Below are 26,491 nucleotides of genomic sequence, written 5' to 3'. Positions count from 1 at the left end.
TCCTCTTAACGGCATTATGCTGAGCTACGGTCAAGTCCCGACATGCGGTGCGCCCTTGTAGTTCCCAAAAATCCGGAGTCAGCATCTCTGCGTCCGTTGCGCACAGCTGGAGGGACGTTCCGCCGCGGCGAGGAGCCCAGCAACCGTCGGTACAGGTAAGACCCGCAGCAACACTCACCACACGACTAATCCCTGCTTTTTGTTGCCTTTTCCCTCAAATTTCAATGCTAAAGGAATATGGATTAAAGATTTACATCGACCTTGCGTCGTAATCCGTGTTATCCTTATTTTACCCCACAGTTAAACCCAGTGCGCTCCTTTTGTCATAGATTTGGTGGTTTCATTAACATTGAGATCTTAATTCACCGCTTAAGTTGATTAATGTTTCATCAATGAGCACTTACGGCACGTGTGCATTTCCCCTCCATGTTATTTCCCAGACTAATAATAAGAGAATGAGTCCAATTTCTAAATTAACTGCGTTTACTTTGATAATTGTTAGATTTTTTCTCTCGTTTTAACAGATTTAACGCTTTTTAGTAGGATTCTATTTCTTGATGAGCAAAACCTGAGTGATTATGTAGCCATAGCAACAGGTGGTTGTCTGCATGCATCGCCCCAAACACGCACCTCGCTCCAGCAGATTTGTCTAAATTGAGAGAGGACATTAAAAATGCACACACGTTGATAAAGATGGGAAATTTTTTGTCCTTTGTTTTCTGTTTTCAGTCCATCTTCTCGTTAAAGCTGGCTGCAGTGAAGGATGAAACGCACTTTGTTCGTGTGTGTGTGTCTCTGTCAGTGGCGTCCTCTCCACATAACGGCACAGGAGCAGTCAAGCAATAGCAATGCCTCTGATATAACTTCCTGTTTGGAGTCAAGACAGTAAACATGCACTCGCCTCAGAGGAGGAGACTCAGGAGCAGTCGCCTCCTCTTCTTCATCTCAGGTGTGCTGCTGTGTTTTGTCTACACCCTGAATCTAAAGGCCAGGGTGTCAGAAACGCAAGCCTCCATCCAGACTGATGACTCTGTTGGAGCAGAAAGAGGTGCTGATGATGTTGTGGAAGTCAACATCCGGGAGGTGATGGCATCCAATGAGACTGAAGAGGAGGTTGTGGCACACGAGAGCACCAAACCTCCTCTGGTGGAGATCACCAAACCTCCTCTGACTATAATCGTCAACAGGACTGATATTGAACAGTGTATTTATGTAGATCCTCAACCTCCTAAACCACCTACAACTCCCTCACCATTGACCACTACAGCTCCTCCTCCCCACCACCCAACCCAGCCCCCTCACAAGAAGGGTGATTACCCAGAGGACCTCTTCTCAGTGGCGCAGCGACGACAAGGCTGGGTGGTCCTGCACGTTATAGGCATGACCTACATGTTTGTTGCCTTGGCCATTGTTTGTGATGAGTTCTTTGTTCCTGCTCTGGAGGTCATCACAGACAAGTTGGAGATCTCCGACGATGTGGCCGGGGCCACGTTTATGGCAGCTGGAGGCTCTGCCCCAGAGCTCTTCACCTCCCTGATCGGCGTTTTCATCTCCCACAGCAACGTGGGCATCGGCACCATTGTGGGCTCGGCCGTCTTCAACATCCTGTTTGTGATCGGCATGTGTGCCATCTTCTCCCGGGAGATGCTGCACCTCACCTGGTGGCCTCTCTTTAGGGACGTGAATTTCTACATCTTGGACCTCGTCATGCTCATCATTTTCTTCCTGGATAACATCATCCTGTGGTGGGAGAGCGTTTTGCTTTTGATGGGCTACGTGAGCTATGTGAGCTTCATGAAGTTCAACAGTCAGATTGAGGAAACAATCAAAACCCAGCTCAACAAGCACATGAGTATCGTGAAAGTGTGGACCACAGAGGAGCCAGAAAAGGTCAGTTAATACCTTGTTTAGACACACATCCGGGGCAAAATAATTAATAATCAAGGGTTCTAGTTAATGTTATCTCAGGAAAGGATTTGATGCATGTCATTTTGTCCTTAATTATTTCCAATTGAAGTTACGGGAAAGAACTTAATGCCAATGTTTTGGTTAACATAATCCAATAAATACAGTCATAAAATACAAATCAAAACTGATTCTATTATCAACTTTGATTAAACAGTTAGCTCTAATTTTCCCCGTTTCTCTTAATCTTTTTTCAAAGAGCTGAAATGCCGCAATTTTCCACATGGTTGATATTAGTCAGTTTCAGATTTTGTTTATCACCTTTAAGCTGATTCATTCTGCTTTGGATAAAAAAAAGGCAGTTTGTAAACTAATTCTGATTTTATACACCAAATAAGGAATGTATTAGTCAAGGAAATCCTGTTTGTTGTTGGTCTACTTTACATCAATATCACAATATTTTTCTCATGTTCAGTAAATCCTGACATTCTTATTTAAGTAGGGTTGGCTAAATACAACAATGCTGATCTGTTTCAGACTTTTCAATGAGGGTTAAGAGATCAAGAATGTATAAAAGCATTAACATATTGCTGGTTATTTTTTACAGTAATAATGAAAGGAATCATCTGAAATCTGCACTGTGCCCAAGCATGTCCTGCACATCACATTCATGGTGTTAAGCTTACTTTTCTATCTGCATCCTGCTTTCGTCTTGGTTCTTGTCCTACTTCAGCCTTTTAAGCATGGGTTAACGGTTGTGGGATGTTTCCGTTTCAATCCATTTTCAGGTCAGTTGGGGACAAAAGGTCCTCTCCCAAAAACTGCTATAAACAAAAAATTACAGATTCATGTTTTTCCTATTGGATCAAAGATTTAAATTAACATAATTCTTTTATGAAAATGAACAAATATGTAATTATTTCAGTTATTTGAATCCCCTGAATGCCAGTGTAACATTTAAAACTGACCACACTGTTAGGTACTTGGAGGACCAAAAAAAGTAATTTCCCAAAAAATGTCTTTAAAATCATCACAGATTAAATCTTGAGTCTATTCAAGAATGATCTTAAAAAAAATCCACCTGCACCCCCAATGTCGCATATCATATAGAAAATAAGTCATTTTAGGTTTCTTTTTTTATTATTATTATTTAAAAAAAAACAACAACAAAAAACTGTGAAATCCTGTGATTGGCATTTAAAGGTTTAAAATAACTTTAATAATAACAGGTGGTAGTTTTGAGGACTGAGGTTGACTAAACTAAGTAAATAGGTGAAAAACAAAAAGTGTCCTGTTGACCCTTAAGAAAAAGTTCAATATGAGGGTAACACAACCAAAAAACGTCCCTAATGATCTACAAACTTTTAGTTGCTGTTTTATATTATTTTTATTTGCAAACATTGTTTTTATGTGCATTTTATTATGTAAGCACTTTGTGCCACCTATGTATGAAAAGTGGATTACAAGGATTAAAACATATTAACCCCATTTAGTGCTTTCATACTTTGAAATCCAGCTTCCTTTTTTTTTTCTTCTTCTTTCTTTTAAATAGTTTAATTTTCATATAAAAATCAAGACCAATGAAGTGATAAAAATACATTCTAGAAGTTTTCTTTTCATATAAAATATAAAAAGAGAAAGGAACATGCATTTTAGAACATTAAAAACTAAATGCTTATAACACTTTTCAACATGCACACGATCACATCGATAACATTAGGCCACTTATCTGTGGTGCCTAATGAAGCATTCATGAAGACGTGGACCCTGCAGACCACATTTGACCTGAGATGTTGCTTTACCTTCTGCAGTACTGGCAGGTGGTATATGCAGGAGGATTTAAGAGAGACTAAAACCATACAGCTTCATTTGGGGTGTGACTCCAGTGTCTCTGGACATGATTGGGGACATCAACAACAGTGCTTCCACTGTCAACAGATGAAGATGAGTTTTTTTTGGGAGCAAGACTGTGACTGGCATAACAATAGCCTCCCTCCTCTAGCAATATAACAGTCTGTTATAAGGTCATAAAATTGACGGAAATCACTCATTTACCATTTATAGCCTGAAAATGTCCAGCAATGGGTTAAACTTCTCACTGAGTCACTTGAGTGTAATGTAAACCTTTGACAACACTAACATGATCTGAGTTGTATAGAATTATTCATAAAGAAAATGTGCAAAGTAAAACTGGACATAACATATTATTGTGTGAATTGAGCGTAAAATCAAAAAGGGTGCCTGCATTTTTCCAGCTGTATTTCACTACTTTCACCAAGTCCTCCACAAACACACACATGTATTCGCTTAACACAACTAATCAACCATTAAATGTACATGTTTCATTAACTTATCAAGGCTAGTTTTAATGATGCTATCATGGTTATGTAAGTGGGCCGAGCTGGAAAAGCAGCTTATTGTGGATTTTGGAGAAAGAAAGAAGTTTGATTTGTTTCAGGCTGATGGGTCAGATGCCACAATGGGGCATTCAGTAACCTAGAGAGATCTTTGCTGAATAGCTGGGCCAAACCACATGCTTCAGACCTCACTTCAGATTCTTTGAAATGTATGTGGAAGTTACCATAGCACTGTAAAACTTTAGCATTACTACATACCTTTGGTAGCTGGTGAAATGATGCAACTTCAAAACAACCAGCCACAGCAAAATGCCCTGCACATTAGATGCTTGATAGAAATAAGCACTTAGAAGCAAGCTTGTTCCAACACCAGAATTTCAAATTATAGAGATGTAAAAGATCCTAAGTACTTTTTATTTAATTTTTTTTTTCGTGTACTTTGAAGGGAAAAAATGCATTTAAAATTCATAAAATGCTTTTAATTAACAGCCTTCCATCAATATTTTTGGTTGTGGTTCTGTAATGTGGGAGCATCAATATAAAATTTAGGAACACCTCATGAAGTTTAAATTTTTTTCAGATTTTTTTAAATCTTGACTATGTTACTAATAAGGAAATGATTTGGCCACAAACAAACTTGGAGTAACAACAAAACATATATGTATTTATAGGAAAAATGACAGATTAAAGTAGTTTAGTTTTAAGGGGAAAAACGAGGTCAGACTTCTTGATTTTTTTTAAGCACAGTACAAATAAACCCAATATGTATTATTTAATCTAAAATGAAAATGGCAATTGGGTATTTTTGTAGGCTAAACAGTTCATTACCGAAGCATTTTATCAGTGTTGGTATTTAGTTGGGATTAATATTAAAGGTGCAGCATGTAACAACATCAAAGATCAATGACAGAAAAAATTAATATACCATTAAAAACTGTGTTTCTATTGGTATCTGTGATTACTTTCTTAAAAATGACAGTTTTATTCTTTAAAATCTACTTGCCATTTATCCACATACCACCACTTTTTACTAGGGTGTCTCTAAATAGACAACCAGTGTGTGATGTGAGAACCCTCTGAGCTTCAAAACTGCAGCACCAGCTTTGTTTGATAGATGCTAGAGCAGCGTTTCAGATAAGAAGCGTTAAAAGGCATATAGAATATGATGGTACACGTGTACTGTTGAAGTAGTTACCTGTAGTGCAGTCATCGCTGCACCTGATCCACTCACAGCTGAAAACGTGTTTATGTCTGGATGAATTTTGGCCACTGACGGCCACCATCCATTGAAAACTGTACTTGTCATATGAAATCATTTCTGTACCCATCTTTACTACTAGATATCAGTCATTCTTACACTCTGTACCTTTTTTATTTATTGAGTTGCACTGAAGTTGTATGACACATCTGTTCTGCTGAGCTGAATATTTGCTGTTTTAGATGTTGGCAATTCAATTTAACCAGTTTTGTAAATAATCTGCAGACTAATTAGTTGATTCATGGCTTTAAAATGCTGCATACTGCTTCACCAGTGCCTCATCTTTAGGGTTTTGGTTGAATCAACAGTCTAGTTTTCTCATAAAATGTTGGGGTACAGCGATGGCAATACAAGAAATGCACAAAATTCCCTTTATGTGCAATATTTTTACCTGATAAAATATGTGTTATATTCACGTTGGGCAGGGATCTCTGCTTGTTAGTTGCACCTCCTTGATTCCTCCTTTTTCTCACCATTAACTCTGACTGTTCATCTACATATTCATTGCTTTAGGGTTACTGAAGGCTTGAGAGAAATGAGGATGACAGCCAGCTTACTGGACCAACACAGGCAGCTGAAGAGCTGTGCAGTTTTAAATGTCCCCACTTACGTTATTATGATGACTGAGACAGGTTCATGTGAACACTCCGGTCTCTCACTCAGACAAGACACACAAACACACACACCTGGTGTTTCATAAGATGGATGAGGACAATAAAATGAAATAGAATCATATTAAAACTTGAAGCTTTTAGAACAATAAAAACCATTAAGCCAGTTTCCTGCAGTAACAGAAGCAGGTCTGTGTGCAGCTAGTGGAAGGACTGTGTGTGAGGACAGGACGGTGACATTCATTCTGATGCTGTTGCAAATTAAAATCTCATTAGATTCCTACTTTCTTCCATTGATTTAATACCTGACTATTAATTACAAATAAAGAGTTGGACTCTAAGTCCAGTCTGTATGCGTCATTTAATGATGTGTATGTATTAGTAATATGTAAATATGTAACAGTGTTATTACTTTATTTAAAATAGGATATTAGTTGACACAAGGTCCACCATGTAAATATGCCAGATTTAGCTCTTCAGGCCAATTTTCATCTGTAGTCCCATGGCAGGTCATTGTAAGTTGTAATGTAGCATTATAAAATACATAAACACAACGTACAAGGATTAGAATAAACAGTTCATTAAAAAAATTAACAAAAGTAAGTCGACCATACAATAAACATATATAATAAAGAACATAATGTTAATATATACATCACACATAGCACATGGTTAGACTAAATCTTTTCTAAAAAAGTTAATAACAATAAAAGCTTGGCTTAGATAACTTTAGAAATTGTGGTGGTTAAATTCAGAATGACGTTCTGTTGTCTGAAGCGGATACTTTTCTCAAGTTTGATGTCTTCATGAGGACCCTGATGGAGCCGGAGTAGTTGCACACAGTACATGGTCATTACACCTGCAAGTTATGTCCCAGCAACGGAAACATAACATTTACTCGTCCAACATAAAACAGACAGCCATACAGTTGTTGATTGTCTCTGCACAGCATTTCTTACCAGGCAGACTTCTGTCTATTCCCCATATATCTTTTGTCCTTTCATCTCCAGTGTTGAAGCTGCTGCCTGCTCAGATGCACTGACAGAGAAACATTGATTTGTGGGTCTGAGCAGGTGACAGCCTGCATTTGTGTAAAAACCCTTTGATGGTACTGAACTGAAAGGACTCCAGGTGTAGACAGCGTGCCACATACAATGTCACTCAGTTTCTGTCAGTCATGAAGTACCAGTGTGTGCAAAAGGGATTTGAATAATGATTATTTGGAAAAAACTACAGAAAAAGCAGCTACTTTCTTCCTGTGATAAATATGCTGAACTTAGTTTCAGCGTTTATCACTGTCAAATCCTACAATTTAGTCTCCAGCATGTTTACAGTCAACATGTAACTCAAGCTGCAGTTAGATACACTGCAAGAAGGCAGTTACTGAGATCTAAGATAAAAAAAAGATCATTCCTAGTCTCTGAAAACCAGTATTGAACTGAATTTAACTTAAGTAGTGGCTATGGAAAGGAAAGTCTGGACTTCCCTACTTAGGCTGCTGAAAATGGATGGATGGATTCATTTAATATTTTTAATATAACTTAATCTATGGTCTCTGTCACTCTGTTCAGGGCAGAAGATTAGACCGCGGCAGCCAGATGAGGACTTGTTTCTGTTCCTTGGGTTAAAAACTTGCTAACAAGTGCAGTACGAAGAGAACTTGGAAGAGAATTGAAGTATTTTGGAGGTTTAAATGTATGGTAGCACAGATATGACAGCTGAAAGAAAAGGATAAACTCAATATTTTCTCATCTGTGAAGGCAGATAAATGTTTGGAGGCAGTCTTTATAATCTGATGATGGAAAGTTAGAAGCAGGAGTTTCTTGGACTTGTAACAGTATGGTTAAATCTGCATTACCAGTCAAAAGTTTGGACTGAGTTCATCATTACATTTAATAGGAAAGTGTGTGAAAACTTTTGACTGGCAGTGTAGATGAAAGTGACTTGGATTTCCTCACAGCAATGATGAGATTAACCTCTCAATCAGATATATATATATATATATATATAATTTATTTATTTTTCTTTTTTACAAGTAGTGAGAAACACATTCAGACTTTTAGCGTTAACTAGATAACTTCAGTCTTTTTTCGTCCTGTCTAAACAGAACCTGCTCTAAGACTGAGGTTGGAGATTATTGTTGATACTATTGATGGATGTGGTATCAGTTTAGACCAGTCTAATCCATCAGGACTCAGTTAAACATGTTTGGTTACTGATAACAGAGCGGTGCACATGCACCTCTATAAACCTCAGTCTTTCAATAGATATGTCATGTCGAACAAGTTATACATGTATATATGTAGATATATGTAACTAACTCAACAGCTGTCTCTGACTTCACAGGACAGCGAAGCTGCACCTCCTCCTGCTGCTCCTTCTGCTCCTCCTGCTCCACCTGCTGCTCCTGCTGCTCCCCCTACTGCTCTTCCTGCTGCTCCACAACCAAAAGATGGAGAGAAATCCAAACCAGAAGTTACTCCGCCTCCGAGCAGCCCTCAGCGCAACCCTCAGCGAAGCCCTCAGCGAAGCCCTCAGCGAAGCCCTCAGCGCCACCACCTGCAGGCGGATACACAAGAGGAGAAAGCAAGGCTCAGGGTATGAAAGCCTCATGCACTCATGCACTCATTGACCGGAGCTGGGCTGATCTAATATCTATAAACACATCTAATCCCTTTTAGTGTTTTGGGGGGCATATGTGACTCTTGATTCAGCTGTGGTTTGGTTACTTTTAGTAAAAGAAACTATTTAGGATTTGGAAATGAAAAAGCACAGGCCCACATTCAGCAGGTGGATCAGGGAGTCAACGGTGACTTGGACATTCATAGGCTGATATTCCTGTGGCTGAGGGAACGAATCTGGTGAGGGTGCTTTGATGTGCATGTTTGCAGTCTGAATGAATGACCTCAAAAATACGTTTTTCCCTAAAGAAAATTTTCAACATTGGAAAACAATATGAAATGCTGGGTTAGGCTCCATCTTCCCTGCAACCCATAATGGACAAAGCGGTATAGATAAAGGATAAATGGATGGGAAATGATATGCAGCATTTTACTATTTATTTTAAATTCACCACTCTATAAATTCCCCAAAGTTATTTTTAAAAATCTGACCAAGTTTCATGAACCAACTGACAGTCAACAGCTCGCAGCATTAGTTGCATAAAAAAACTAGTATTTTGTCATTGAAAAAAGAGCAAAGACATTGAAGTCTTTATTGGTGGGGAAAAATGTTTTCCTCCCCTTCTGAGTCATAAGTTTGAGTTTACTAACTCGTAAAAGCAACCTGTTTCCTACGAGAACCTCCCAGATTGTTTTGATTAGGGAACTGCACAGCATGAGACTCTATGGTTCTCAAATGTCCTCACTGGTTCGGTGCTGCATCCACTGTGTGTTCTGTGAAAGTCAAATGCTGTGGTTTGATGACTGACGATGTCTCTGCGGACTTGTAGGTGCGTCCGGTCCTCCAGAGAGGTGGGAGTTCAGCTTCCCTCCACAACACCTCGCTGCGGAACACCATCTTCCAGCTGATGATCCACACACTGGACCCGCTGGGGGAAGGTATGTGATGGTGGTTTTACAAAATGGGGTTTACAGGATTTAAAAGACTACAGAGGTTTTCATGATCCCTTTAATAACTTTTGTGGCAAAATTATCAATTAATTTGAGATAAAATTACAGTATTCTTTAAAATGTTCAATTTCAAGTGTTTTTGTTTTAGGGTCACTTTATACAAAAATCAAACTCTACATGTCTGTTTTACTTTTACTCTTTTCAACAAAATTTACTTACCAAGAGGAGCAAAAGTTTAATCTTTATAAAGAAGTAGTAAGCACTATTTTCAATATTTGTCATGCTTAAGATCATTTTAAAGCTTCATATCCTCCTATGCAGCAGTTTTTACCTGTATATAAGTATTTAATACGAGGTCTTTATTTTACCCTTTAACAAAATGTAACAAAAAATTTACATCTACTCTTTATTACTATATGATATGTCAAAATTATTAGTGTGGTTTTCTGCTTGCTGGTATCCATTAGGCAGCAGAAGGAAGTATCAGATTGTGTTCAACAAGATTTTGATCACAAGTTTTTACCATAAAGTGATGCAAAATGTCTCAGAAACTGCATGTATCAAGTATGTCATGTTGGGTGCTCATTTACACACTAGTGTGAGTGGAAGAAGCTGCTTATTGATTTACTAGAGTGTCTTCTGTTCAGTGCACACAGCAAGTGTCCACAGGAGAAGTTAAGAGATTATTACATCCTATAATCTGTGTACAGCAACGTCAAGTGTTTATATGCTGATTATAACAGCTCTAAAGATACATTATTGTTGCATATTACAGTCAAACTTGTGTCGACCAACTAAACATTGCAGTTCCACGTTGCAGTAAAGCTGCTGGTGACTTATCTCGGTCTGTCCCGTCCTGTAAGTCAGCATGGTGAGATGAAACAGTCCGACCTTCAGCCTGTCCTCGAACTCTCCGTGCTGCTGTTCTCTGTTCTCACACCACTCGGCTACCCTGATCCCTAATCAGCTTTTCAATACAGGCTAATAAAAGCCGGATAACAGTCGACGTCTAGCAGACCAAGCTCTTTATCTGTGTGGAAATGGTGCAGCAGTGGGACCCCAACTGAGAACCAGCAGCTGGACTCTATGAATCCGTGTTGTAGTTTTTTTTACATATTCAGGTGTGGAGCAGCAGGTTTTGAGATTTTCTGTGACCAATGTTCAGTCTGGCAGGACAAAGGAAAGAGCATTCTGGTATCATAAGCACAAGGAAGCATCAGACGTTTGTGGTTTCAGTTCTTTGTACATCAATATAATAGTTATGATCAAGATTTAGATAATTTTGTACTTTCTGGTACAAAAAAAACTTCTTTCATTTTGGATTTTTGAGGCGTAAAATCAACTTTCCAGGTATTTTAGATATACCTCTTTTTCTCTGGAGTTTTTGTTACCACATTGCGTAATTCCTTTGGTGTGTACATAAGTAATGTAATAAAATGTAATAGTTGATCATGCTGTAATTTCCAGGCTGACCATGTGGTAGTAGTATCTTTAGCTTTTCAGTTCTTAAGTTTAGGTGTGAAGAGACGTGAATCTGTTTTTGACATTTTGTTAAATTGACCCAATGCCACTGCAGCACCATGTCTAAGCAACATTTGTACTGTATAGGTTTGGACTAATTAAGATTGCTTTATTTTGTTTAACATCTAAATTAGTTTTAGCTAATAGCAGTCAGCCAACACATAAATGTGCTCCTCACATGGATTCTGCTCAGGCTTGTGGGTCTAAAACAGATTTTATATAGCGCCCACCTTGGCAAACCCTGGTGGGTTAACAGGATCCCAGGATCTCTCTTTGGATACAAAGAATCACTGGTGATACTTAGCACAAAGTGGAGTTCTCCATCAAACTTGCATGGGTAATTAGCATTGGGCCAATATGGAGGCAGTTTTCTGCCCACCTGGTCCCACAGACCGACTGGTTGCAGCAGACTGGTGTTGGAAAATGAACATGATTTCTTTCCGTTTGAAAGAACAGAGACAGATTTTCTACCCAGACATTTAAAAGATCCCTCTGTAAAATATGGGTAAAACTCTGGTATCTGAGAAATCAAACTCGTCCCTGTGGTTTCCATCCTAGAAGCAGCCCTCCGAGGGGCCATTAAAACCCCCCGGCGGAAGGGAGTCGGAGGAGGTAAGAGAGAAAAGAATCGCTGCTGCGGTTTTCCATCATGTGTCGAATTTATTTGATGGTGGCGTTCCAGATTCCCTGTCTCATTGTGTTTCATTGTCTCTGTTGAGTTATCATGTCACACTTAAATAATATTCCAAGTTGTTATCTGAGTAATGACAAACATAATAAAAACCAATGAGCCAAAACATTAATGGATGCACAACATCTAATAATAACAGTGTAACGTCAGCTCATCAGGATAGTTGATGTATTGAAAGCAGGAGGAATGGGCAGATGTAAAATCCTGGATGACTTCAACAACGTCAGTTCTCACTGATCCAGGAAGCGGGACCACCAACCAACCAACTACTGTTGGAAAAAAGAGAAAACATGAATTGGTAACAGTATGATGCAGAATCTGCTGGAAAAGGTCCACTGCAGCAACAATTTCAGAAGTTCAAAAGGTTACCAGTGAGTGTTTTGGTGCCTCTTGTTACACATATTGTAGACTTAAACTATTGGTTAGTCAGAGCAAACGTTTAACTTTGAGCTGGTTGCAGTGTTTTGGCTCATAGACGTCCTGTGCAAAGATTCTTTGGTGATGTTGTATTGCAGCTTGGAAACTTAAATGAGTCAATCCTTTGACTTTTGAACTTTAATATCAGCCATTGTACCCATTTCAAATGTATATAAGTAATAATCAACAAGTTACATGAGTTAATGTTAGATATTTTTATGTTGTGCACCTCTGTCAATCAGAAACATCCTTTAATGGTGATGTCAGAGGGGAGGGGCTTGTACAGAGAAAAGGTAAGGTGTTGGTGTTGTGTTGTCGTGCTGATATTTTTTACACCGGAAGCTTTTTGTTTGGTCTGTAGTAGATGCTTGCACGTTCATGTGTTTATGAAGTAGAGTTGTTTCTGTGTTGCATGGCTTTCTGAGTGCGCTCACCTCTGTTTTCCTCTACGAGGATGTTGCTGTTGTTGGTGACGTCACAATGATTTAACTTCACAATTAATCGCGGTATTAATTAATTAATACATTAATTAAATCTTAAGGATCTCTCGATATCCTCACTTTCCATAAAAAACTGAACCACAACAACAGATCAGCACAACTTCCCCATGGAGCGACAACAAAGTTACATCATAGCGACGGCAGTGGGTCATCCAATAATTGCAAGGTTGGCGGTTCGAGTCCCACTACCCCAGTCATCTGTCGTTATGCATAAACAACATGAATTGTTCTGTTTTTCAAGAAAACTGTACGTGTTATCTTGACATAATGAGATAGTTAAAAATATGTAAACATGGCTGCTCTCAGCTTCCATGAGTTGCCATTTTTGGCACAAACCTTCTTTCTGACCATAATTTGATGCTCTAAACAAGTGAGGAGACATATCGTGTTTTATGGCGATGAATTGCTCATTTCTGTGTCATAAGCCCTGTTTCCACTGAGCGGTTCGGCCCGGGCCAGTACAGTTCGGACGTTTTAGAATCTCGCAGTCAATTCAGATGAGCATTCCCACTGCAAGTCAGACCGCCAATAGACATGCAGAATTTAGACCAAATGTCTAGCGTGGCGTCATAGTAGTGCAATGACAACAAACGTGACACTACAAACAACAATTGAGGCCAATCAGAAGCTTTTTTTTGTTCTGCTTGGCTTTTGGTTCAATGTACGAACAATAGACGCAGAATTGTACGGCCAGACCTTTCTGTTGTTTGCAGGCACCCGTTTCCTATTTCCAGTGTTCAACTGAATCATGAACTGAACGGCAACATTGTTTGTTTCGCGCTTGCTTTTGTCTTGGGCAGTGGTGCTTTTCTGTCCGCCAATCAAAGGATTTTATCATTAGATACCAGTAGCTTCGCCTTAACCATACTATAGCATTTTCCTATGGGCCTACAACTGAAGGGGGTCCATAAATGGTGCGGTATGGTTAGGTTGGATGGGCCCCTTTTTATAATGGAAACACACAAAATAGCGTACCGAACTGCACCGGCCCCGAACCGAAACACTCAGTGGAAACGGGGCTTTACAAACCTGCCTGTGCAGAAACGGTGTGTCTCACATGAAACCCATAAAAGTGATGATTCTCTTAATTACAGCAAAGAACAAAATAAAGCCTCTGAACATCCCAGTGACAGAAAAACTGCAGAAAGAGTCGCATCACCACCACACTAAAGGTGAGTCGTATATGAAAATCCAACACCTCTCAGAAAAGATCCCGACCATCTGACATGTTGATTATAATCCTTTCTCTGGTACTTCCAATTTAAACTTGTGGTCACACAGTTAACTGGCTCAATTCTTCACATATGCTGGTAACCTACACCTCTTACCAGAGGATTCCAGTAGGAAACCAGCAGACTCGGACTGTACAGATCCTCCAGAAGCTTGTTGCATCTGAAGCTTGTTACATCCTCTGCGAGAACACAGAACTTTGTTCATGTTCTTGAGGCCGTGAGAAAAAAATGACGTCATTTTGTTCTCGTGGTCCGGGTTTTAAAGTTCTTGTCTTTTTTCGACACATCAGCCGAGCAGACGTTGGCTCTCGTGGGCGTTCAAGAACAATTATGTAATTGGTCAAAATTTTGAGGTGGGCGTGGTTAATGCGGAAAAGTGTGAAGCAGAAAATTGTCACTTTTACATTTCAGCTGTGTTGCCCACTGCTTTCATTGTTCAGAGAATGAATTTTCCTGCCTGGATTAGGGCTTTAGTGTCTCTGCAAAGCTAAGCTAAATGTGTTTGTGTATCCAGCTTATATACATTATATTTATAGAAACAGTCAAACTTTGGACAGTATTTAATTAAGTAATATTTTGTTTACATTGTATGTGACAATGGATGAGTGGTTATTGTTGCAGATATGTCAGTGATGTCAGTCAGAGATGGTCTGGAGTTGAAGGAGGTCGTTCTCTACAATCAGAGCAGCCTCCTGGTTCTTGTGCTTCTGCATCACATTACAGCCTAATGAGAGGCTTCAGAGTCGGAGGTGCACAGCGAAGACGGGCTGCAGTGAGCCTGGAGAGGTCTCAATGAGCCCGAATCAATCAGTCCTAAGGATTTACATGCAGATGGGAGGCTTTGTGTGTGTGTGAGAAGCCGTCTCCTCCTTCAGGGGAGTGTGTTTATCCCCCGAACACTCAAATCACTCCCACTCGCACTTCATACCAGCCCACACAGCGGCTCGTCTTCATACATTAAAAATCTGGTTTGTTCTGCCTCAGAGGATGAAATTAGCTGCGGGATGTTTGTCAGACTTTTTATCCAACTATGTTTTTTTTCTTCATAGCTGCATAAGACTTCAAGTTTTAGTTGATTACCCATGAAAACCATCAGAGTGGAAATTGAATGCAGAGGACAGACCTGTTGCTTCAACTGCACCTGAACTAATGTACCAATACATTCATGAATCTGTTAGTAAATTGATCATTTGCTGTTTGTTGAGCTTTCCTAGGAGCTGCATAATAGGAAAAAAATACAGTGTCATTGTTGAATATTATTAAACAATATGACTTGCGTTATATAAAGCATTATTCCTGTGTGTGATATTGAACACAGATGTATTGCAGAGCATAGCATTCCACTTTTGTTACTGTGTGTGCTGATTAGTTGGAGTACAAGTGCAGATATTGGGCTGCAGCCTTTATTAATACACATGTGGTTGCACCAAAATAATCAATAGTTTATCATTTATTAAAGTTCAAGCAATACTTTTCTAAATTGATATTGTGCACGTTGAAATTGCAGTAAAGATGTTTTCAATTTCATACATTATTTTCTCTCATTATTTCCTCTACATTCACTTAATTTTGTTCAATATTCAGAGAAACTTTGTATAAATACGTCAGGAGATACTCGTTCATCTAAAAAATTAAACAGGCACAAAATACAAATCTCTTTCCTTGTGGGAATGAACATGCTATGTTTAATTTTATCTTGATTTATTTTAGCTTATCTTTTTTTGCCTTATTTTATTCTCAATATTTAGCTTTTTATTTAATTTTAATTTGGATCTTTTATTCCATTTTTTCATCTTTCTATGTAGTTATTTTTTTAAATTTTTATTTTCTTTGAGCTTTTTTTTAGCTTATTTGAGCTAATTATATTTTTAATCTTTAATTTAATTTAATGTATTTAATTTTATCTGTTATTTAATCTTATTTTAGTTTATTTTATTTTCAATCTTTTTTTAATTTAGATCTTTTTATTCCATTTCTTCAAGTTTATGTAGTTATTTTTTATCTTTTATTTTAGCTTATTCTATTTCAGCTTTTTTTAAGCTTGTTTTAGCCAATTTTCCTTTTAATCTTTATTTTAATTTATTTAATTCATTATACTATTTAATTCATTATATAATTTTTTTATATATTTTGTGTCTTTTGCAGAGATTTCCTGCAACCTAAATACATTAAAGCATTAAAAATGTCAGATTATATTTATTCCTGTTTATACTGTTTGTCTGGTTCTTTGGTAAATGGTCAAAGCCACATGTATGTATAAGAAGCATCCATTCAGAGCTGCTGATGGTGCTGATGAGGTTAAATCTTACTGTGATGAGAAAGGTTCAAATGTAGTTTGCAGCTTGAATCAGTTCACTTTTTCATTTGTTTACAGATTCAGTCGCATTCAGACCAAATCCACAAATTCAGCAGCTTCTCAGACAACCATAAAATAATTAATATAAAATATAAACCTGTTCGCCTGAAACATCTTCAGTTAGTCCAGAGTTTGTCTTCTCAATAAATTAAGAATAAACATATAAATAAAAATAATTATTTAAAAGCAAATAATAATAATAAGATGGAAGTCAGAAAACATGATCGTGTGCTTCTGGAAGCAGCAGCTTTTTATGAATTTTAATATTTACCATCCAAATATCTATGGATCATCAATGACCTTCATCACATGACCAGAACACCAACGTTGCTCCGGTGTGTAAATGAGGCTGCAGGTAACTGTAACATGAACATAACTCTTCTGCAGGTGGTTGTGCATTCAAATGGCAGTTTATTAATGTCCTCATGAAGCGAAGAAAACACATCATGAGCCAGTAATATGAAACATCCTATGCTCTCACTTTACCTTTTAATTCTTTATTTTGTCCTTAGAAAATGAAACGCAAAGAAACAGATTAATCCCTCAGTAAAGGTTGAAATTCAGTGAATCACTGAGGTTTGTGTGATTCTTCTTTATAAGAAGCTGATTGAATAAAGTTTGAGTTCATTCATCACATGAAACATGAAACATGACACCTGCAGCTTTCAGTGTTTAAACATATCTGATCTATACATCATTCTCACTCTGTTATCTTTGTGTTCAGATGAAGATCAGAAACCAAAGTCTGAGCAGCCTGCTGCTGCTGGAACACCGGGGGGCGCTGCAGCCACGCCGTCCACCTCACAGCCCCCTAAAACCGAAGAGGCCACGCAGAAGACGCCACAGAAGGCAGAGGAGTCAAAGGTGAAGCATTTCTCACTAAACTGTTTGTTTCGTTTGTTTCTTTCTTTTCAGTCTGTTAAAACAATCGTGTGATTAAATTTTTCTAGGCAGCACAGTTTGAAGTTTACAACTGGAATGAATACTAAAAACAACTGGACTGCAGATTATTATGCTTGCAAAAATCTTAGCTCTCCTAAAACCTCAAACACTGATGATGCACCGTCTAGATACAAGGACTGGAAGGCGGCTACTTCTAGTTTTTCCATCCATGCCAAATCTGAGGCACAAACATGCAGTGACTGCATGGAGAGATGCATCACAGAGCCAAAGCTAGATATGCAACTTGCCTTTAAATGAGTTTTTGTCAAAGAAACTGTGTTTAGTTGTGTTTTCATTTATCTGATGTTGAGATGAGACATTTCCTCACTGATATGAGCTGAGAGATTCAAATATTTCTTGTAAAATCATTATATTTTGAAGATATACCTGTAGTTGAATTGCTGTAATTATGTTTTAACTATACAGTATATTTTGAAATCCTTAAAGGCTGCTTGTTGTAGTATTTTTTTTATTAATGTGCCTCCACAGGGGTGTCAACTCCAGTCCTCCAGTCCCGCTATCCTGCAGGTTTTTGTTGTTTCCCTGCTCCGACACACATTATTCAAATCAAATGGCTCCAACTTCTTCATAATGACCCATCAATTTCAGCCAGGTGTGTTGGAGCAGGGACAAAAAAAACCTAAAAAACCAGGATAGTGGCCCTCAAGCACCAGAGTTTAACATTTGTGCTCTACAACAAAGCAACTAATGGAAATAAGGATGGCGAGAAAGAAATATTTCTGATGTTATTATTTATATAAAGCCTAAAACACTCAATTATTTCTTCTAAAAATCAGAAAACAGAAAAAGATTTTCTGTTCTGATAAACAGGAAATTAAAAACAACCTTTTTCATAACTGTTGCTTTTCGGGGGGCAGAGATTAGTCGTGCTTTCATTTATTTTGTAGTTTTAACAAGTTCATTTTTGCATTATCACAAGACAACAAATGTGTTCTAATAATTCAGGATTTATTTAAACTGAAGCCTTAAACAGAAAGTAATCACATTAATCAAACACTAATTTTCCACCACTTCAAAATGACCCTGCCATGTCATAAAAAACAAAAAAGTATGCACTCATAATTGGATTATTTATCTTAATTTAATAATAAAAAAAAAGTTAAAGTGAAGAAGATAAATGACATATGCAGGAATTTGGACTTTTCTCTGCTACATTTTACTGTAATTTTGTTTCTACATATTGTATTTCTTTATATTTGCTGACTTATATTTTAATGGGGCATGAAAAGAAACACAAGTCAAGCAAAGTGTTGCAATTAAATGCAATTATTTAGGAAAAGATTTAAGTTAAATTGACACCACCCACTTTCAGTGAGGATTTCACATGGAGCTGAATAAATATTGTATGCAGTCATACTGAAAAGTTCTAATAAAGTGCAAAATAAACAAAATTGCAGATCTGAGTTTTTTTTTTTTTTATTTATTTACATATAAAATTCAGCAGTGATCATGAACAGCCTGAGAATCATGTTTCATGTTTACTGACATGCTCACACTGCATCTTCTGTCCTGCAGGGGGCGGCAGCATCAGCACCAGCGGGGGGGTCAGAGGGCTCGGGGGGCAGCTCTGAGGACGAGAGCGGCGACGAGGAAAGCAGCGAGCCCAGCGAAAGCGAGGAGGAGGACTACAATGAGGAAGACAAGGATGATGAAAAGAAAGAAGAGGAAGAGGAAAACGAGCCGCTTTCTTTAGAATGGCCTGAGACCCCCCGTAAGCAGGTCACCTACCTGCTCCTGCTGCCCATCGTGTTCCCGCTCTGGCTCACGCTACCTGACGTTCGTAACCTGGTAGGAAAAAAACACTCATCAAAGCTGCAGCGGCCAATCAGGTTACAGTGGGGAGGAGAGGGCTGCGCTTTGACTGTCATTACTCTTAATCTGCTCTGTGTGAACACAGTTTATACGTGTAGCACTGCACCTCACAGTCTGGTTTCACAGGTTCTTCAAAGTTCACAAAGAATAAAATTGATGGATTCCAGCTGAAAGGCTGAGATATCTCACACTGACCACTTTATTAGGTCCACCTGCTCACCTGCTTGTTAAGACAAATAGCCAATCGCATGGCAGCAACTCAGTACATTTACTCATGTAGACGTGGTGAAGACCAGGAATCCCCAACTCTGGTCCTCAAGGTCCACTGTCCAATATAATGGCTTAGTAGCAGACTTTAACATCATGAATCAACGGTTCAGTCTGCTGCTGGTGTAATGGTCTCAATCCAGTAGAGCAGCTTTGGGATGTGCTGGAACAAGAGATTCTCATCATGGAAGTTCAGCCAACAAATCTGCAGCAACTGTGTGATGCTGTCATGTCAATATGGAGCAAAACCTCCGAGTTGAATCTATGACACCAGGAATGAAGGCAGTTTGAAGGAAAAAGGAGGTCCAACCTGGTACTAGCAAGCTGGACCTGATAAAGGGGCTGTTGAGTTTATATATTTATATAAATATAAGTGGCTCTCTGCAGGGAAAAGAAAGTAAAAGTTTGACTAAGTTATTTCACCAAGATAAAATAATCTTCCCTTATTCTATTTATATATATTTATATACATATATATATATATATACACACACACACACACACATATATATATATATATATATATATATATATATATATATATATATATATATATATATATATATATATATATATATATATATATATATATATATACATATTAAAAAAAAAAAATATATATATATATATATATATATATATATATATTTTAATTACAGACACAGCTAGTGAAATGGAACAGATACTAAAACAAGACAGCAAGAGGCCAATAAAACACCCCCAATCTTCCATTTCTGCACTGCTGCAAATCTCTGTGTAGACATGAGACCCCACATGCCCTGATTACTGCAGCTAAGATAATAAAAGAAGAACAAAGAATGTCTTTCATTACAGAAAACATTTTCACAATAATTGAGTCACAATTTGGATTTTATTTGCTGAGATTTGTGTCCAAAACGCTTAGTAAATTCTGTGGCTTGAAATATCTTCATCATGTCTCTGCAACAGGTCCAGCATTAAATCCACTATTCATATTCTTAATAAAATTTATTAAATATACTTTTGCACCATAAATTTATTCTCAAACTTTTTTCAATATGTAGAATAATTTTTCAGCCAAGTTCCCCCAAATCCAGGGTTGTCAATTTATGTTTTAGTTCAGGGTCCACATTCAGCTCACTTTGATTTCCAGTAGGTGAAACCAGTAAAATATTAACAAAAAAAAAAACTATAAACGATAAAAACTTTGTTTTAGAGCAAAGAAGTAAGAAGTACACCATTCAGATGTTTACATTCACTGATTGAACCTTTTAGAAAACATGACATTTCTTGATACAAATAGGCACAATTTTAATATTTTGCTTCAGTTTATCAGTTACATCATTTTTTTTTATATTTAATGCATTATATATATATATATATAATTATAAATTAATTAATTTAATGAAGTTGACAATTAGATATATTTTGAAATATATATTACTAACTTCATATATATTAAATATATTATATACATTGTTTTATGTTTATTTATATAGATAAAACTTCATTTAATTTTTATTTTTTATTTCTTTACACATTTAATCATTCATATATTTACTCATTTTTATGACCATTACAACTTAAAAGATCTACAAGATCACAACATTCAATCACAGTTATCTGGAACTGAAAAATTTATTTCATATTATTAGAGTAACTTTCAAGATCTAGAAGTTATAATAATAAATAATAAAAATAATAAAAAAATAGAACAAGGTATGTTCCTTTTTTATGTTCTCTTGTACCCCCTGGAGTGTCTCCTATTACCCCAAGGGAATACTTTGTGAATACCCTGAGTTCTAAACATCAGATCACAGTTTGATGTGTGAACATCTTCTCTGTGAAGGTCAACTTTATTATAGTGAGGAAGAACAAAGTTTATTTTTAAAAAAAGTCTCCAAAATGGCCATTTTGGCTCAGACTTTGTTTTAAAGTCCCCCAATCAGGGGTTCTTCTGTGAAGAAACATGCTGCATGTCACTTTTTAGCTTTCTGTGTTTGGGAACTTAACATGCAAACATGTCGTGTGTTTTCCAGACATCCAGGAAATTCTTCGTCATGACATTCATCGGCTCCATCTTTTGGATCGGCATCTTCTCCTACCTGATGGTGTGGTGGGCTCATCAGGTTGGTTCGTCCTTCACACGTTAAGTGTTTACATAACAGCCAAATATGAGGAATTATGGATTAAGTCAGAACAAAACCACTTTCACAAAACATGTTAAATGTGTTTGATTGAAATTTTATAAACTGAACTCTCAGAATCAAACACCTGAAACCAAGCTCCAAGCTTTTGTAAAAACAGCTCCTCCTGCAGCCTCCTGTCCATCATATGTGTTCTAAAAAATATAGCAATCATTCAAGACAGCTGGCTGCGCTGGATCAGAAAAAAAGGATGAAAATATAGAAAAAGAAAGAAACAAGATGGGCTTTAAGTGTCACATGCTCCAGGGCGGTAAAGATGGCTGAGACACGTCCGCCACAGACAGGTTTACAAGCTGAAGACTAACTGCGCATTCACACCAGATTCAAATTCCAGTTTGTTTTCTTGGAAAGTCTTCTTTGCTTTGGAAGGTTTGAATGTGCAAACAAACTGATTTAGATCAAAGAAGCGAACTCTGGTCCACCTACAAACGAAATTTCAGAGCACTCCATGCTTCTGCTGATAAATCTTTATGGAGATGCTGATTTATTTTTCCAGTGGGACTTGGCACCTGCTCACACTGCCAAAAGAACCACAACCTGGTTCAGTGACCGTGGTGTCACTGTGCTTGATTGGCCAGCAAACTCTCCTGAACCCCACAGACAGTCAAGAGGAAGATGAGACACCAGACCCAACAATGCAGATGACCCGAAGGCCACTATCAAAGCCACCTGGGCCTCCATTACACCTGAACAGTGCCACGCCACGCTGCATTCATGCTGTAATTCATACAAAAAGGAGGCCCAACAAAGTACTGAGTGCATAGGAAAGAGCATATTTTCAGAAGCCTGACAATTCTGTTTAAAATATCCTGTTTTTTAAAAATAATAAAGGCATCATGAATTTGATTTATTCCTGACATGTCAACATCATTGTACCAAACAGGCAATAAAGGCTGTCATGAATCTATAAGATATATAGCTTTCACTTGCTGAAATGAGTGATTATAAATATTGACCTTTTTCGTAATATTCAATTTTTTTGAGATGCAGCTGTAAATCTGATCAGCCTAAGAGCACTTTGATCTGATGCAGTCATGTTTGGCTCCGGTGTGATGGAAACAGAAGTCCTGCATTAATACATGAACGTGTTTTCTTCTTCGTTGTGTCTCGTCGTCTCCTTTATTAATTCTTGATGCACCCCTTCCCCTGGCAAGGAGAATAACACATTATTTAAAAGGTCCGATTTGTTTGAGTAGTGCAGCATGAACCCAAACTCAGCCCCCCAACAGAACCGAGTCCCCACGCACGCTAAGGCTACATTCACCCTAGGGGTGTTATTCACCAGTTTGATCACAATACGATATATCGATTTAGTAGATAAAGATTTTATGTTTGGTGATATCTCAAATTCAGTCACGATTCAATTTCGATTCAATTTACGATCCACTGATTGATATGGAATGATATCACAAGTAATTGAACACAATCATTTCCATTCATATTAAAATCACACAAAGCAACTAGCAAATCATTTAACATTTTTATTCCTGAGTTCTCAGCTAAAGATCTGAATTGAGCACCAAGACCTGTAAAATACCCGAAGTCCCAACGTCGCCTGATAGACATGAGAGCTACTGTTGATGGAGCAGAGGCTCGGATGTGAAGAAAGGCGGCTAATTTCAGAGAGCGGTTTTCTGAAAGGGAAAAAAAGATGAACTAATAAGCAGCCACCAAACCTGCCACCACTTTCTGGAAAGTGATTTCTTCAAGCATTGCTACTGGAACAAGTCTTAATCATCCATGAGTCTACATTACGACTGTTCGAAATTCAAAAGTGGTGATAGAGGGTGTAAAGGTGGAGAGAGTTAAAGAAATCCAGTTTCTGGGTGTGATGAAGGACTACAAGACCTGCTGGAAACCGCACATTCAATATGTTCAAGCTAAATTATACAAAAGTATTTCAGTCCTCTGTAAAGCTAAGTTTTTCTTGAATATTCAAACATTAAATATTCTATATTGCTCACTTATATATTTGACTACTGTGTGGACTTTTGGGGCAACACTGACAAATCCTCACTCTGACCACTGTGCAAACTTCAGAAAAGATCAGGATGGCTCATAAGGCAGGTTTCCAGAACCACACTAACGGTTTATTTAGAAACTCCTGCCTACTTAAATTCCCAGATCTGGTAGAATTTCAGTCTGCTCTGTTAATGTACAAAGCCAGGAACAACCAACTACCAGTAAATATTCAGAAACTTTTCAGTTAGAGGGGGGGCTGTGATTACAGAGGAAACCTGATCTTTAGAACTAGGAGCGTTCGAACAACCATGAAGAGAATGTGCATCTCAGTCAATAGTGTGAAGGTTTGAAATGAACTCAGCCAAGAACTGAAGCAATGTTCGAGTATGACTGTGTTAAAAAAAAAAAAGGCTGACTGATGGTTTGCAACAAGAACAGTGATGAAAACCTGTGGTGGTTTCGAATGGGTGGCTCTTGCGTTGTAAATGGGATTAAGCATGAGCGCTCTCAGGGTGCTTAGTGTATGTATGTGTGTGTGGATGCAGATTTCAGTGTATGGGTTGATGGGAAGGAGGGTGTGTTATTACCGCTTTAAAATGTATTAGGGAAAAATTATTACTTTTTACTTTGCTGTACAGTGTATATATTTTTTTTCTCCCCATGGATTCATTGGACTCAGGAAACAGGATGATTGTAAAGAGTAATTGTTAAATATTGGAGTAGAGGTAGGTTTAAATAAGGTTTAGCTTCTTCTGACCCCATTTCAGACATGTTAAGTGGATAAATTTGTATGTGTATTGCTGTGCACATGTATGTGTGGGGGTATGTGTATAAATAGGTAGATGTACATATAGATGGATGTATGCATGGTGAGTAGAGATTATTTATAGACTATAGATGTATTTTATGCACATGTACATATGGTTTCAAATCAGTGTTAAAGATCGTTTTCTTATTGTGTTATTATGTTTGGTACAATGATGTTGACATGTCTGGAATAAATCAAATCAAATCAAGTATTTCAAACAGGGCCAGAAATCCCGAATCTTCATCAGAGAAAAATCCAATTAAATTTGTAATTCCTTTTCAAAAGTAAAGAATCAAAGAGAGGGAAGACACTAAATTCTGGGAAAGAATTTGGGTGTCTGTGGTTGGCAGAGCAAGAAAGACTACACTCACCTTCCCGTCGATGATTATGCGGTTTTGACTTTCAAAAATATGTTGTGTTTCTTGAAAAATAGTGATTTCTGCATTTTATGGTATAAAAAAATTACCACATTATTTAAAAAAAAAAGGCATACTCTTTATTTGTTTTTTTACGGTTGTTTGTAAGATGAGTCAGACTGGGGACTTCTCAGGGTGCTGCTTCCTGTAACAGCTGGTTTGATCTGTTCACGCTCACAGGTGGGGGAGACTGTGGGCATCTCAGAGGAAATCATGGGCCTGACCATCCTGGCGGCAGGGACTTCTATCCCCGACCTGATCACCAGTGTGATCGTGGCCCGGAAAGGCTTGGGCGACATGGCCGTGTCCAGTTCGGTGGGCAGTAACATCTTTGACATCACTGTTGGGTGAGCTGTTATGGTCAGTTTACATGTATAAATGTAAATGTAAAGACTTTCCATGAGTTAAATGCTCACAAATTCTAAAGTATACTTTACTACAATGTCAAATATATAAGAAAAGTTTATTTAACGTCCCAGACTGAGCCTGCTGCATGTCAGATTATGTAACATGTCTGCCCATGTGGTTTCAGTCTGCCTGTCCCGTGGCTCATCTACACCTTTCTCCACAACGGTGAGCCGGTGACCGTTAGCTCCAACGGTCTGTTCTGCGCCATTGTGCTGCTCTTCCTCATGCTCCTCTTCGTCATCATCTCTATCGCTGCCTGTCGCTGGAAGATGAGCAAAATGTTGGGCCTCACCATGTTCGTACTGTACTTTGTGTTCCTGGTCCTCAGCGTCATGCTGGAGGACCGCATCATCGTCTGTCCCATTTCCATCTGAGCTGATGGGCTCAACAGAACCGCTGCACACCACTTAACATCGCCAGGCAGGATCAGTACTGTATGTTGGATACTTTAGATAGTATAATATCAAACAGCAGGCCAGATGTTATGTTGTTATAGGAAAATTCCACCCTAAACACATCTTTGTTTTTCTTAAACAGCTGTACAGTAACCATCGCCTGTTTTTCCACAATTAAAACAAAAAGAATCAAATTAAAAGTTTAAGAGTTGATTGGTGAACATGTTAGACGTAGGCTCTACGCGTGGTTCTACTTTTGGTTGTTGCCATCTTGAGGACGTGCAAAAGATGAATGTGTGGAGCAGCTGCAGCATTTCATATCCCTCAAAAACAGCCACACTGATAACGATGCAGACCTGTGAGTTAAATGGGAATACTCATAAAGAAACAACTTAAAAGCTTTAAGGACCAAATATGGAGCTAAAATAGTCTGTCTGGCTGAGCTGCCCTCTTGTGGTCAATCGAATAAATGCATCTTGTGTCATTTCTATTGGCCTTATTTTTCAGTCCTGCAGGCTACTGCTTCATTTCTATCCAAACCCTCTATAAGGATAATTTAAAAATCACTATATGTTTTAAATCTTAAAACAGCCACAAACAAGTCCCATAATGATCTGTTTCTCCCTCTGTGTGTTGTAAGTGAGCTCCTGCGACCTGACAAGTGGCAGCCAGTCTAACCCTTCAACTACTGTGTAAGCAGACATTAAGCATTTTACACAGCGTGGGTGAATTTCTGCAAAAACCATGTGTAATAACAAAGTAAGGCAACGATTGGATAGTTATGTTTTTCCCTGTAAGATTTCCTAACATGAGTGCTGAATCGAAGCTTTACAAATAAACCCTTTCATTAAGAA

At 38.0% G+C, this 26,491-nt stretch overlaps 1 protein-coding gene across 1 annotated transcript; it reads left to right on the top strand.

Moving 5' to 3' along the window:
- The first annotated feature begins 42 nt into the window (after positions 1-42).
- LOC121641714 (sodium/potassium/calcium exchanger 2-like) lies at positions 43-25,936 on the top strand. The gene is made up of 11 exons (XM_041987992.1): positions 43-155; positions 858-1,890; positions 8,478-8,729; positions 9,583-9,691; positions 12,575-12,625; positions 13,927-14,004; positions 17,145-17,284; positions 18,899-19,171; positions 21,481-21,570; positions 25,015-25,181; positions 25,367-25,936. Exons 1-11 carry the CDS (start codon positions 43-45, stop codon positions 25,614-25,616), a joined length of 2,556 nt encoding a protein of 851 aa, XP_041843926.1. The 3' UTR covers positions 25,617-25,936.
- Positions 25,937-26,491: the final 555 nt, after the last annotated feature.

The sequence above is a fragment of the Melanotaenia boesemani genome, chromosome 1 (genome assembly GCF_017639745.1).
Source record: "Melanotaenia boesemani isolate fMelBoe1 chromosome 1, fMelBoe1.pri, whole genome shotgun sequence".
Classification (NCBI taxonomy): Eukaryota; Metazoa; Chordata; class Actinopteri; order Atheriniformes; family Melanotaeniidae; genus Melanotaenia; species Melanotaenia boesemani.
The sequence above is the reverse complement of the archived record's forward strand: the minus strand, read 5'-3'. Positions and strand labels throughout refer to the sequence as shown.

Coding starts and splice junctions, on each gene's coding strand:
- LOC121641714 (XM_041987992.1), top strand. CDS start 43: ATGCGGTGCGCCCTTGTAGTTCCCAAAAATCCGGAGTCAGCATCTCTG. Junction 8,730..9,582: donor AGGAGAAAGCAAGGCTCAGG/GTATGAAAGCCT, acceptor GCGGACTTGTAG/GTGCGTCCGGTCCTCCAGAG. Junction 14,005..17,144: donor GCATCACCACCACACTAAAG/GTGAGTCGTATA, acceptor CTTTGTGTTCAG/ATGAAGATCAGAAACCAAAG.